At 36.7% G+C, this 14570-nt stretch overlaps 1 protein-coding gene across 5 annotated transcripts in view; it reads left to right on the plus strand.

The window, feature by feature from the left end:
- Nucleotides 1-13538, plus strand: part of SC1 (voltage-dependent cation channel SC1) — a 170874-nt gene extending 157336 nt beyond the window's left edge. For 4 of the 5 annotated variants that reach the window (XM_089735310.1, XM_089735312.1, XM_089735313.1 and 1 more), the window contains 10 exons: nt 147-422; nt 3004-3300; nt 3380-3668; nt 4647-4840; nt 5291-5493; nt 6236-6508; nt 7036-7395; nt 8255-8477; nt 9014-9125; nt 10380-13538. In XM_089735310.1, the coding sequence (XP_089591436.1) occupies nt 147-422; nt 3004-3300; nt 3380-3668; nt 4647-4840; nt 5291-5493; nt 6236-6508; nt 7036-7395; nt 8255-8477; nt 9014-9125; nt 10380-10585 (2433 nt within the window). In that variant the 3' untranslated portion in view covers nt 10586-13538. Of the gene's footprint in view, nt 1-146; nt 423-3003; nt 3301-3379; nt 3669-4646; nt 4841-5290; nt 5494-6235; nt 6509-7035; nt 7396-8254; nt 8478-9013; nt 9126-9909; nt 9920-10379 lie in introns of all 5 variants that reach the window. The other variant, XM_089735311.1, reaches the window with a different exon arrangement.
- The last annotated feature ends 1032 nt before the right edge of the window (nt 13539-14570 follow it).

Genomic DNA, 14570 nt, shown 5'->3' on the forward strand with positions numbered 1-14570 from the left:
GCATTACTGATTCACGGCAGAAATAGGCGGGGCGGTGGCACCTGCACGCGCGGACTCACAAGCGGTCCTACCACCATTAGATATTCTATACTATTCTATATTCTTTAACATTTTGAACGGTTAATTAATTCGCATTATTTTTACAGGTTTCTGTATTTAGTTTGTTGATAGAAGAGAATGAAAATTTGAAAGTTTTAAGATCGTTACGGACTTTACGCGCTTTGAGGCCGCTTCGAGCGATCTCGAGGTGGCAGGGCATGCGTATAGTCGTGAACGCCCTGATGTACGCGATACCCAGCATTTTCAACGTTCTGCTAGTTTGTTTAGTGTTTTGGTTGATATTCTCTATAATGGGAGTACAGTTTTTCGGAGGCAAATTCTTCAAGTGCGTTAATGAAGAAGGAGAATTATTACCTTTAGACGTAAGTGATATTACCTCTATTTACCCATAAACATCAGATTAAGATTGTACCAGTCATGAAACAGATAAAAGTAATTGGTTGGGAAATGAAAATCCAAAAGGCATAGATTTAGCAGTTGTTTTTACAGACGTGCCGGAATCAATTGTTCGTAAGAAGCTAAAATTGATTGAATTGATTATTGCTTAGATGCATGGACAAGCTCACAGACCACATGGCTCGATTGGTTACCATATTATAACCATAGACATTAACAGTGTAAATGTGGCCGTTCAGCTTGGAACATGAGTCTCAGTCCCAGTTCGATAGCACAATAACTGCCCCAACCGGCAAACCTGAACGCATTACTGATTCGCGGTATAAATTGTCGGGGTAGCGGTCCCCACCCGTGCAAGCTCACAAGACGCCTTAACATCAGTAATTGCACGAATCACAACTTTTGCGGCTTTTGGTTTATACTATACGATATTATTCCTTCAATATTAAAGTGTCTGTGCAAAGTTACAGCATCACTGGTAACCACGCTCCAATCAAGAATGATTAGAAACACAACGCACATACGGTGCTATAACATCACTTATGCTAACGGCCGTCTGGTGTAGTGGTAAGTGACATGGTCACTACACAAGGGGGTCGCGGGTACGAATCCCGCCAAGGGAAGATATTTGTATGATAAATATAAATGTCTTTTCCAGGGTAATGGATGTATATTAAATATATGTATGTGTATAATAAAAATCTTACATTTATATCCTTCGATCAATAATAGTACTGATCGAAGTTTATATCCCTTATCTGGTACCTGTAACACAAGTTCTTTACGAACTTATCACGGGACTAGTTAACGTGGCGTGATTGTTAGTAAAAATATTTATTTATAAAAAAAAAAAGATGTGATTTTTCAGAAGCGTTGAAAATTCAACATCTTAATACAATTATATAGTTCTTCTCGACTACAGAACTAAAATAAAAATATTTAAACTACAACTTTAAACATTATTATTCAAAGCAAACATAACATTAATAGCTATTAAAAGTGGATTTTCTCTAACTCAGTTCAGTTTTAACATGAATGGCATAAGTGATATTATAGCTCTGTATGCGCGACAAGACAATGCACATACACATGACTGATAGCAATGTAGCGGGACCGCTCAAAAAAGCTGTGTCGTAAAAAAAAATCTTTCATAATCGGACCAACTACGAACATCAAAAATCCTTCTTTGTGAAATGTCACAAGGTATATAATAGCCGGTAAACTTCTTGAGCATTTGTCGACGTAGTGGGGGTAAGTTCGCGCATGGTACACTCATGTGCAAAAACAATATTTACTCTGCGTCATAATGCTATTAAATTATTAAAATCAACATATTATGTATTTAATATAGGTTAATAATTGTAATAATTTAATCTTGGGGTAAAATAGATATTCCTTCTATTTAGTCCAAACTAGAGCTGTTGCCAGGTCTTGGTTCAGTTGAAGCGAAGCTGGTATTTGTAAATTTTTTTTCGTTATCATAATCATGACCATCATCGTCATCACTGTTTTCATCACCCGAGTCGCTATCATCGTGATGAGTCGACATAGGGCTCATCGGTGTAGTTTACAACTCGGTCGGTTCGGTCTTCTTTTTTGTCTATAATTAATTATTTTTTGAAGATATTCGATTCGTAATAATCGAATGTTACTTTTTTTAATTACCAGCTTCCGATTACTTTCTGTTTTTTTTTCCATCATTCTTCATTCCGAGCCATTAAAATTTATATCTTCTTTAAATTTTTCGAAGCCTTTCTCTACGATACGGAGTTTCGCTGCTTGTTATTATGATTACAACTTTTTATTACAGATTGAACGAAACTATCCATTCCGGTAACTTTCTTCTTCCCTGATCTTTTCTTACCCGGAGTCCGAAACACGGCGAGCAAGCCAGAGTCTTTAGCTTCGTTAATAATGCACCTAGCAGTACTCACTGATGTTTTTCTTGCTTCTGAAGTCTGTTTTACTTTTTCCATATCATTCTTCTCCTGTTTTATAATGAAGCAATATACGTCGAACACAATTTTTCTACCCTTTCTTTTGAATACTACGCCATAGTGTATTTTTTATAAAAAATCAACAAACACTCAACATATAGCAATGGCAACAAAGTCAACAAGCAATTATAACAAATAACTTAACGATTAATAACGATAGAATTTTTACTGTACGCAAGCGTACTTTTGGGAGCAAGCGGAACGAGGGCGCGGTGCGGGGCGCAAGGTTCGACTGATCTACCAATAACGCGCTCGATACGATTTCCCCTGCCGTCGCGCCTCACCCTCACCACCAAAGTGATTTAAAATTCGGTTCTGCGCAGTCAAGGTCATTTTCCCACGAAGTTTGCCGGTTGCTATACCATACTTACTAAACAAATGAACGATATCGGTTTATTGAATTACACCTACCCTCAAACTGCTGCGTGATAAGACGACGATGCATCTCATATAAGATAGAAGTTATAAGTTCACTTTTTTGACGTTTGACAAAGAAACGGTGCCTTCGATATTATGAAGCGCAATAAAAACATTTTATTTTCTATTTCAGATAGTAAACGATAAATGGGAATGTTACTATAATAATTTCTCTTGGGTGAATTCCAAGATATCTTTTGACCATGTCGGTATAGCGTATTTAGCGTTATTTCAAGTAGCCACGTTTGAGGGGTGGATGGAAGTAATGGCCGACGCAGTTGACGCACGAGGAGTCGACTTGCAACCAGCGAGAGAGGCAAATCTATATGCGTACATATATTTTGTTATATTTATCGTCTGCGGCTCATTCTTCACCCTCAATCTATTTATAGGAGTAATAATAGATAATTTTAATATGCTCAAGAAGAAGGTAAGTAAGAACATGAAAAAAAACAATATATGATCTATCGAATGTGATGTCTAAATAAAAATTAAATATTATTTTACAGTATGAAGGAGGAGTGTTAGAAATGTTCCTTACAGAAAGCCAAAAACATTATTACACTGCTATGAAGAAACTTGGCAGGAAAAAGCCCCAGAAAGTAATAAAGAGGCCAAGAAATCAATTTCTAGCAATGTTCTATGATTTATCGAATTCGCGTCGTTTCGAAATAGCTATATTCGTTCTAATTTTTTTAAACATGCTCACCATGGGTATAGAGCATTACGATCAGCCTCATTCCGTATTCTTCATTCTTGAAGTTAGTAATGCGTTTTTTACTACAGTATTCGGCTTAGGTATGTTACATCCAAATAATACAATATCGAAGGGTGAAAGGTTGTTTGGTTTAAGTCGACATTTTTTTTTTTTATTGCTTAGGTGTGTGGACGAGTTCACAGCCCACCTGGTGTTAAGTGGTTACTGGAGCCCATAGACATCTACAACGTAAAATGCGCCACACACCTTGAGATATATGTAGTTCTAAGGTCTCAGTATAGTCACAACGGCTGCCCCACCCTTCAAACCGAAACGCATTACTGCTTCACGGCAGAAATAGGCGGAATATTACTTAACACGCAACATTTATCTTTGTAAATAAATGTGCGGGTTATTTGGTGTTGTATGTGAGTCGTCATGGACTAAAGGATAAGACTTCCGGTACATTCGTATCTAGCGATGCAACGGTGTTCGAATCCCGCAAACGGGTACTAATTTTTTTATTGACAAACGTACTTAACAAATGTTCACGATCGACTTCCATAGTGAAGGAATAACATCGTGTAATAAAAATCAAACCCGCAAAATTATAATTCACATAATTACTGGTGGTAGGACCTCTTGTGACTCCGCACGGGTAGGTACCATCGCTCCGCTATTTCTGCTGTGAAGCAGCGTTTCGGTTTGAAGGGTGGGGCAGCCGTTATAGCTATACTGACTAACTATAACTATACCGAGACCTTAGAACTTATAACCTCAAGGCGGGTGGCGCATTTATATTGTAGATTTCTATGGGCTCCAGTAACCACTCAACACCAGGTAGGATATAAAATAAAAAAATACATAAAACATTCGATGTTTTTAATTGAACTTCAATTAAGTTTACTCCATTCAAATAGCTGAATAAGTTTTATTATTATTTTTTCCAAATATTAATCTTTAAATGTCTCTCCTGTTAAGATGCAACAATATCGCTTCAGCCAAATAATCCTTTCACCGCTCGATGTCACATTTCGTATGTTCTTATAAACACTCATGTTCGATTTTCTCTCTTACAGAAGCAATAGTTAAGATCGTCGGTCTAAGGTATCATTACTTTACGGTGCCTTGGAACGTTTTTGATTTCCTTCTAGTTTTAGCGTCAATTTTAGGCATAGTTATGGAAGATATAATGATAGATCTGCCCATATCGCCCACTCTACTGAGAGTGGTGAGAGTATTTCGTATAGGAAGAATCTTAAGACTGATTAAAGTAAGTACCGATTTTCCGTGACGTCTTTTTTTTTATTGCATAGATGGGTGGACGAGCTCACAGCCCACTGGTGTTAAGTGGTTACTGAAGCCCATAGACATCTACAACGTAAATGCGCCACCCATCTTGAGATATAAGTTCTAAGATCTCAGTATAGTTACAATGGCTGCCCCACCCTTCAAACCGAAACGCATTACTGCTTCACGGCAGAAATAAGCAGGGTGGTGGTACCTACCCGCGTGGACTCACAAAAGCTTCTACTTGTTATTGCTATTTTATCGCAAATCTCGATGGAAAACTTAAATGCCTTTAAATTTTGTCATCAACTTAGATATTGTCTTAGTCGTTAACAATATTTTTACTTTCTACATTAAGCTTTTTTGTTGTGGCTTTTTCTGGTACGAGATGAAAAGATTTTTGACTGATGAAAACCGCCATATCAATTTTCAGGCTGCTAAGGGCATAAGGAAACTTCTATTCGCATTAGTGGTATCGTTACCGGCTCTGTTCAATATAGGAGCTCTGTTAGCGTTGATTACATTCATATACGCAATAATCGGTATGTCGGTCTTCGGTCACGTCAAAGAACAAGGTGCCTTAGACGATATAGTCAACTTTCAAACGTTCGGACGGAGTATGCAGTTACTTTTTCGGTTAGTATGTAAAGCCTTACTAATTTAACACTTTATCGATCGGTCGTTGTTGAGATTGCCTATTATAATCCATAAAGCTACGCAGAGGTTAGTATACGGCTACTAATAAAACGTTAAATGGCACTTATGCTCGCCCAACATACTTGGTGAAGTTGAAATATATCTGGGCCAGCAGCAACCTTTCTATCTCAAAAAAAAAAAAACAAGTCCACTAAAGGACAACAGTCACTAAGTCGCATAATCGAAAGCTAATTATTAATTAAGGGTCCAAAAACTGTTATATAATGTAAATATAATAAGACGAACGAGCTTACATCCCACCTAGTGTTAAGTGGTTTCCGGAACCCATAGACATCAACAACGTAAATTCCACCACCCACCTTGAGACATAAGTTCTGAGTTTAATTCTACAACGGTTGCCTTACCCTTAAACCGAAACGTATTACTGCTTCACGACAGAAACAGCCAGGATGGCGGTACCTACCCACGCCGGCTAATGCCACAGCTTACTAGCAGTAATTACGCAAATTATAATTTTTGCGGGTTTGATTTATAGTACCCAATGTTATTCCTACATCGTCGACGTCATTCGTGAACATTTCTTAAGTACTTATTTCAATAGATAATTTGGTACCTGCTTGGGGGATTCGAACACCGGCACCGTCGCATCGCTCGATACGAATGCACCGGCCGTTTTAACTGTTAGGCCATGACGACTTCAATCCGACGTTTATGTTTCCAGTCTGATGACGTCGGCGGGTTGGAACGATGTATTAGAGTCACTCATGATCCAACCGCCGGACTGTGAACAAGGCGACCATGGTCACTCGAACGGCAACTGTGGAAGTCCACTTCTAGCGATCACCTACTTCACTTCCTTCATCATAATAAGCTACATGATCGTTATCAACATGTACATAGCTATTATCCTCGAGAATTTCAACCAAGCCCACCAGGAAGAAGAAATTGGTATCGTTGAAGATGACCTTGAAATGTTTTACATTAGATGGTCCAAGTAAGTCTATTTTTTTTATTGCTTAGATGAGTGGACGAGCTCACAGCCCACCTGGTGTTAAGTGGTTACTAGAGCCCATAGACATCTACAACGTAAATGCGCCACGCACCTTGAGATATAAGTTCTAAGGTCTCTGTATAGTTACAACGGCTGTCCCACCCTTCAAACCGAAACGCATTACTGCTTCACGGCTGAAATAGGCAGGGAGGTGGTACCTACCCGTGCGGACTCACAAGAGGTCCTACCACCAGTAATCACACAAATTATATTTTTTGCGTGTTTGATTTTTTATTACACGATGTTATTCCTTCACCGTGGAAGTCAATCGTAAACATTTGTTAAGTACGTATTTCATTAGAAAAATTGGTACCCGTCTGCGGGATTCGAACACCGGTGCATCGCCGCTACATACGAATGCACCGGACGTCTTATCCTTTAGGCCACGACGATATCAATTCGACATTATTTCTAAAAAACATCGCATAATGTTTCCAGATAATATTCTTAGCGTTCTGTTTTCATTACAGATACGACCCACATGCGACTCAGTTCATTAGTTTTGCCCAGCTATCCGAGTTCATAGCCTCCTTGGACCCACCTTTGGGCATCTCAAAGCCCAACACCGTGGCTTTAGTCAGTTTTAATCTCCCTATAGCTAGAGGGAATAAGATACATTGTTTAGATATCTTGCATGCACTGGTGAAACACGTTTTGGGTCACGTAGAAGAAACTGAAACCTTCAGGCAATTGCAAGAGCAGATGGATATCAAATTCAAGAAGCAATTTCCGACGAGAAAGGAACTGGAAATCGTCTCTTCAACTAGGATATGGAAGAGAGAAGATAAAGCTGCGAGGACTATACAGCGTGCTTGGAGAGAATACGTCAAGTCAGTAACTCATTAATTCGACTACAAATCAGTTCCCTTACAAAGTAGTTAAAATACTTTTACGGTTTAACTTCGAGTTTTTTGTTTGTTGTTATACCTGTGGCCCGGAGCTAAAAGGACCTAAGTACGTTTTTGTATGAAATTAGATTGAAGTGCCAGTTTACTGAAAAGGTATCTATAATTTTTGTCCTAAAAGGGGGTTAGATTAACAACAATCTTCAAAAGTTACTCTTTAAGAAACAAAGTAGTGCGAGCTTTCATGTTGTTTATTTATTGATGTATCAATAGTTCTAATATTTAAAACTAAAAATAACGATTACTGACATTAATTAGTCTTATTGGCACCAGACCATAACTACCATCCGATGCTTGGAGTACTTTATAGTTTATGTAGCGTGGACACCTAAGGCGTTATTCGTCGACATTTTAATATTTGGTCGACCGACTCTTTTTCTATTAAAAAATGTGTGGTGTCGTGGGACACAAGATAGGAACGAAGTTCCTTATTATAAAAATATTAATTTTAAGTTCTATTCGAGGTATAAATAAAATAAAACTGGAGGTTTCGCAACAACCCACGGTCATTCGGTAAAGTGCGAACTTATTGTGGTACACTTAATTCACGGTTGTTTGCATAAGAGTTAGTGTATTGTGCAAACGAACGCTCTGAGATCGTGGTCAATGAATGATAAAAAAATGTTATTTTTGTACGTTATTACAAAGTTAAGTCGTACACTGTGTGCATTTCTAACAAAAATCTTACGTTACGGACGTTTTTTCCCGATTAGGGTACCCCTCCGCATCGTCACATTAGGAACTTCGTTTAGACTAGAATTAAGGAAAAACGCGTATTTTTTAGGCGTAAAAACCGCAGTCCGTCTGTTGAAGAAGAAAGCACGAAATGGTCTCCGGGAGGAGGCTGGGGCGGTCGCCTCAGTGCTTTGCTGCACGTGAGAAGAGGATCGCATGCGTCAAGTCGGAAATCTTCAAGGGCTTCCGAAGCATCAGACATAAGCGAATTGGGAGGGGCCTGGTTAAATTTACCACTCCTCTTGTTGCCTGGTGCCACGCCGGCTGAACAGGTAACCTTTGAGTCAGTCAAGAAAACAAGGAGAAATCATTGCACATTATAAATGATTCATTTCGTTCATAGTTCAGTAAATCATTTTAATTAAATTAACATTTTAATGTAGAGCCAGTTACGTGATTAGCGACTAGAAAATTGCACAAAGTGGGAATGAGTTGCTCGCTCCGGGCATTTCAATATTGCCATAATTGTTACGTTATAACACTCATTGTAAAAATGAATATCTAAAAAAAATCTAATATTTAAAAAAAAGACATGCCCGCTGATTTTCTTGCCAGTTCTTCTTAGGACGGATGCTAGTTTTTGTGAATTGGCGGTAGTTCTTTTTGACGTTCAACAAGTATGTACTTTCATTTATGTTGAATATTTTTTTTATTTGATTTGATTTGATTGGAGGAACTAATATAGCAAAAGCAAATGAACATTTTAAAGGGAAATGAAGAATAAATCCAAATTTTTTTTTTAAAGCGACTGGTTACTTACTGCCTTCTCTATTTTTTTCTTTTAATTTAAATTAAATTTATAAATTAGATGGCGGCCTGTTCAGAATCAGCACCAACCAGACGTAGGTCGGCATACGGTTTGCCTATTTTCCTTCGTCACCAAGACGCAATGGATGAAGATGTCGGCCCCAAACGCGCAGGTTCATTTGTGATGTTTTGCTTCCTGTCATTTTTGTATTAGACCTGCATTCTTGTTGTCACATCAGGTGGTTGAGAACGAAAGCCGTCAAATTCACAGCCCACTGAGTTTCTCGCCGGATCTTCTCAGTGGGTCGCGTTTCCGATCCGGTGGTAGATTCTGCGAAGCACTGCTCTTGCTAGGGCCAGTGTTAGTAACACTCCGGTTTGAGCCCCGTGAGCTCACCTACACGTTAAAGCGAAGCTGATATAGCCTCTCAAGGCTATCAACATAGGTAGGAAAAAAAAAGAAAAAAACAAAATTCAAGCTTTTTAAGTGTCTTTTCAAATTTTCGAAGGAAGTAGTTACCTAAAGTTCCATTTTTTTTAATTTTTAGAAGAGGGTATGTATTATTTATGTGTCTGTAGAGTAACATTAAAAAAATTATTCTAAAACATCAAATATCCCCGTTCTGTTATTTTTTTTAAATAGACCACCTGATGTGAACATGCTTGTGCTCGTGGGATATAAATAAAAATTGAGCGTTGTTGAATGTTTAAATCTAACTAATATACCTTAAATACGTTTAGGTTATATTGTTTGTCTTGTTCCCAGTGTTTAGACGGTGCTTTTGTTCAATTGGCATATAACGTCGTGATTCATTGGAATCCTGCTATGAGTCCTGAATGCTTTTGCATGATCGCTTCGTTTGATTATATCGATGCTTCAGTGTTGCCATAAAATGTGATACGTTTTGTAGACAATAGAACCTTTACATTCTGTCCTTCATTTTTAATGCATCTCAGGAATTCGTAAGTAAGATTTTTAATTCTAGGATCGAAAATCACTTTACTATAGTGTAATCGACACGAAAATTACAAGATGAGTATTTTCCTTGCATTTTATGACGTGTTAATACTTAAAACTAAACTGTGTAACTAAACCGATTTTAAAACTAGATGCATTTAGCTTGTATTTGCTTGAATAGTTCAATTTGAGTTCAATTAAAATTTCGTAGTATTTTAATTATAAAAATGTAACTCGAGATTCGACTAATATTTATAACAAAATACTCTGTACTAATAAAGTTCACAAATTTAACTTTAAGACTTTTTAAAATTAAAGTCTACAATAGAAATAGACAGTAGAAACTCACCCAACAACTCAATGTACAGAAAAGAAGCACCGCAAAGAGGAAAACAACGTAATGACGCTTTAATCAAAAATAAATCGTATCCGATATGAACAGCAATTCAGAATTCTGAAACGTTTGCAGGTTCCCTTCGTCTGAGCTCAAGAAGAAACTCAGCTCGGCGACCAACGCCTCCCGCCCGCGCCCGCACTCCTTCCCCGCACGCAAATAACAGCGAAGTTAGCATCCTCGTTACTGAAGCATCACCGGACGCAGCCCCGGTTCCGGCAGCGCCGCCAACCGTAGTACGAGTCCTCGTGCACAGAGAGAGTGACGAGCAACCCAGCTGATCCACGCCCGACGAGCCGAACGCGGCTCCCGACTTTTCAAATTAAGAACAATGCAACGTTCTCGAAATTTCGATCGTTGTCGCTTGTGAGTGTATATATATTGTGTTCGCACACAGACGAGTGCATTGTGATCTGTGGTGTTCGGTTGTATTGTAGTCTCAAAATCGTAAACCCGAAAATACGGAGATCGATACAATAAAATGTAATCCGACATAAAACACAGTTCCGATTTACGCAATTTTATCGTTGCTCAAAAGTTATTTTGTTTAACGCAATACAAAAAACGTTAAATGTTAATAATTTAATTAATAAACATAATGTGTTATAAGATGTTTGTTAGCAGAAACTTCCAAACTTATTGCAGATACATTTCTTGCAACATTATACTTTATTTTTTTTAAACGTTGTAGGAATTTATTGATGCTAGGTATTTAACTGCCTGACGCCTTGTGAAATATGCTTCTAGCGTTTTTTTTGTCATTATAATGCAATCCAGATAAACAAAGAACTCTATTGGTAGATAGTATAAATTACTATTTTAAAGCTGTCACAGATGTACGTGTCGTATAATCTTCATAGCACAGATTGAAGATTTTACGAAAAAAAAATCTTATTAAATTACGATGCTTAGTTTAGGTAAACTGACTCCAAATATTAAACTAATATTTCGTATGTATATTAGTTTATTCATAAACAAAAAATAAACAACAAATAAATAATATTTAGGTACCAGAGGGCGAGCCTGATTCGTTCATAAGTTTCGTGTTTTTTTTTTTCATTCGAATTTCGCGCAAAAGCTTTTATTAATTTTGATCAAGTTTTTGGTATAGAATTTATGTTTATTACCGTGTTGTTTCGCTACGCTGTCGGGAGACCGAGATATAAGAAGATAAAGCCACATTTTTTTCAAAACCAGAGTTACCATAAATTAATACAAAAAATTTAAGATATTCACATCGTCTTTTTATTTTATTTAACGCATCTAGATCTCGGAACTGTTTTATTATAGACCGACGGTTTAACAAAATGTATTTTTGCAAGACAATAATTTCATGAAAATAATACAAAATCACCCATAATACATTTTTAACTATTTTGTTTTTTATCAAATTTTTTACACTTAGCTTTATTTTGAAAAGGGTACATAGTATAATATTTTTTATGTTTCATAAAAAACAGTTCAATTCAATGGGACAAAATCAAATTCGAGCGAATAATATACGCTAGGCGGTAATGTAGCTTGAAGTAAATCTCTTCAAAAATTTATAGTTTACAGCGTATTACCATTATATTGCTATATATTGGGAGATTTACTATAAGTTATGTTATTAACTTTTCAAAAACTGTTCAATTAGAATAGATTTAAAGTTGTCTTTTTTTATGATGGATTGCTGGTGGCCCGCATGCCTTTCCAGTTTCACCAAGACTGGTGAATAAACCTAATCGCTCAGCCGGTACGACCAAGATGGCTAACAACCACCACAACGCCTCTGAACATGGCCCAGTAGCTAAACAATGCTTGGCGAGTGCATCTACCATCGGATCGAGCACCGAGAATAGATCCATCAAACATGTCTAGGGCATTGATGGTAGTATGTTTCTGCGTGAGCTGGATCAGGGCTATACTTAGGCGACCACGATAAGAAGGTTATCGTGCCGCATAGCTCTTGCGAAATAGCGTTCCTATGCTGTCTACTCTTTTAAATGGGTTCTGAACTTAGACCGTCGTGAAAATGTAGATTCTTCTCCGAAAGCTCCGACGGCTCTTGTAAGAAACGAGATTGAAAATTTTCGAATCTACGTAACTGCAAGCCGCGTGATTGAATACTACGTTCGCATAAGTCATATTAATTAATATGTTTGATCAGCCTAAAAGCTTTCAGAGCTCTCATTACATTTAAAACTACGGGTTGCTTTAAATAGTATACATACAATTTAGCCAATTTTATATAATAAATAAAAATAAAATCGCACAAAAAAATTTAGTAGACTAATAAGTTTATTTATTTTACATAGTTATTGATGTTAAGTATTTCTTGTGTAAAAGACAATATTTTTCATCTTTTTACGTGAAATATTTTAACGCAGGCTTATTGGCCCTAGTTCTGAATATATCTTTTTATTTAATTATCTGTATTTAATGGGTTAATTTTTTTTATATTTGGCCCGTCCAAAATTATTTCATTTATTTCAATGGCAGAAAAGTTTACAATAGTTGGCAGCATTCTGTATATTTTTAAAATTGTTTGTATGTTGGCACAAAGTGCTTGTTTGAAGTAGATAATAGTAGTTCCGGTATCAGCATGCCTAGAACACATTTTAAAAATAGATTTCCTAATTCTTAAATTTTAAAATTCATATTAACACTATTTCTATTTAGCAAGGACCAAAATATTGTCTATTAGTACCTCTTCAATTTTATCTCGAAAATTCTCTAGACCAAAAAATACTTTACGGTTATTTTTCATGTAGTTTTTCGAAGCCTGTTTCGATCTTTAGTACTTAAGAAACTGAAATGTTTTGTATTTTACCACTAGGCTTTACATTTACACAATTGCTAAACAAATTATCCATTCACTAAGATACTTAATAATTAAAAAAAAGAAAGCGTAAAATGTTCTAAGAATACGTAGAATTCTCGTTATTGTTCGTTACTTTGTAAATATTAAAGAGTATGAAATAATTTTGCATCTATTTATACTTACATCAGTTTTAAGGAGGTCAATAATTACTTTTTAAATAAATTTATAATTTATTATGTACAATGTACATGTAAAATTGTTCGAAGCATGTGTCTGTAATGATTCGATTTGTGTAATATAATAAATAATATGTTCAATTGTATGATATGTAAATAAAAAGTTTTGAGTGATACTGGCGAAATATGATTTCCTTCTAAGGTACAAAGTAAGAATTAACCATGTTGAAATTATGATTAAATAAAATTATAGTACTTTCTGAAGTTTCATTATTCTAAATCTGCTTAAAAAAAACAATCCATATATTCTTCTTCTATTTTTGAACGTTACCAGTCCTATAAAATAGATGTTAATAACTATGATGATGAAAGGCGATTGCATGCAGCAGAGATGCGAATGTTGCGATGGATGTGTGGAGTAACGAGAATGGATAGAATACGGAATGAATATGTTAGAGGAAGTCTGAAAGTAGCACCTGTGACAGAGAAGCTGAGAAGTGCGCGTTTGGGATGGTATGGACATGTGATGAGATGAGGTTGGTCAGAAAATGTTAACTATGAATGTGGAAGGATATAGCGGAAGAGGTAGACCTAAGAAGAAATGGATGGATTGCGTGAAAGACGATATGGGTAAGAGGGGAGTGAGTGAAGAAATGGTATATGATAGAAGAGTATGGAACGAGAAAACATGTTGCGCCGACCCCAGGTAACTGGGAGAAGGGCAGGATAATGATGATGATGAACTATAGTTATCAGTGTCAAGTTTATAATTTTTTTAGTTCATTGTGTGATCTCTTATTTTGAGAAATTATATGAAGAAAACGAAATGAAATTGATTATTTTGAGATATTAATCAATTTAAAATAAAAGAAATTGTTTTATAGTTTAAAAGATAAAAGTGGCCTAAAAGATAAGACGCCCGGTGCATTCGTGTTGAGCGATGTGCACCGGTGCTCGAATCTCAGGCGGGTACCAATTTTTCTAATGAAATACGTACTCAACAAATGTTCACGATTGACTTCCACGGTGAAGGAATAACATCGTGTAATAAAAATCAAACACGCAAGATTATAATTTGCGTAATTACTGGTGGTAGGACCTCTTGTGAGTCCGCGCGGGTAGGTACCACCACCCTGCCTACTTCTGCCGTGAAGCAGTAATGCGTTTCGCTTAGGACGGGGCAGCCGTTGTAACTATACCTTAGAACTTATATTTCAAGGTGGGTGGCGCATTTACGTTGTAGATGTCTATGGGATCCCGTAACCATTTAACACCAGGTGGGCTGTG

Source organism: Bombyx mandarina, chromosome 19 (genome assembly GCF_030267445.1).
Source record: "Bombyx mandarina strain Sakado chromosome 19, ASM3026744v2".
In the NCBI taxonomy this organism is placed as follows: domain Eukaryota; kingdom Metazoa; phylum Arthropoda; class Insecta; order Lepidoptera; family Bombycidae; genus Bombyx; species Bombyx mandarina.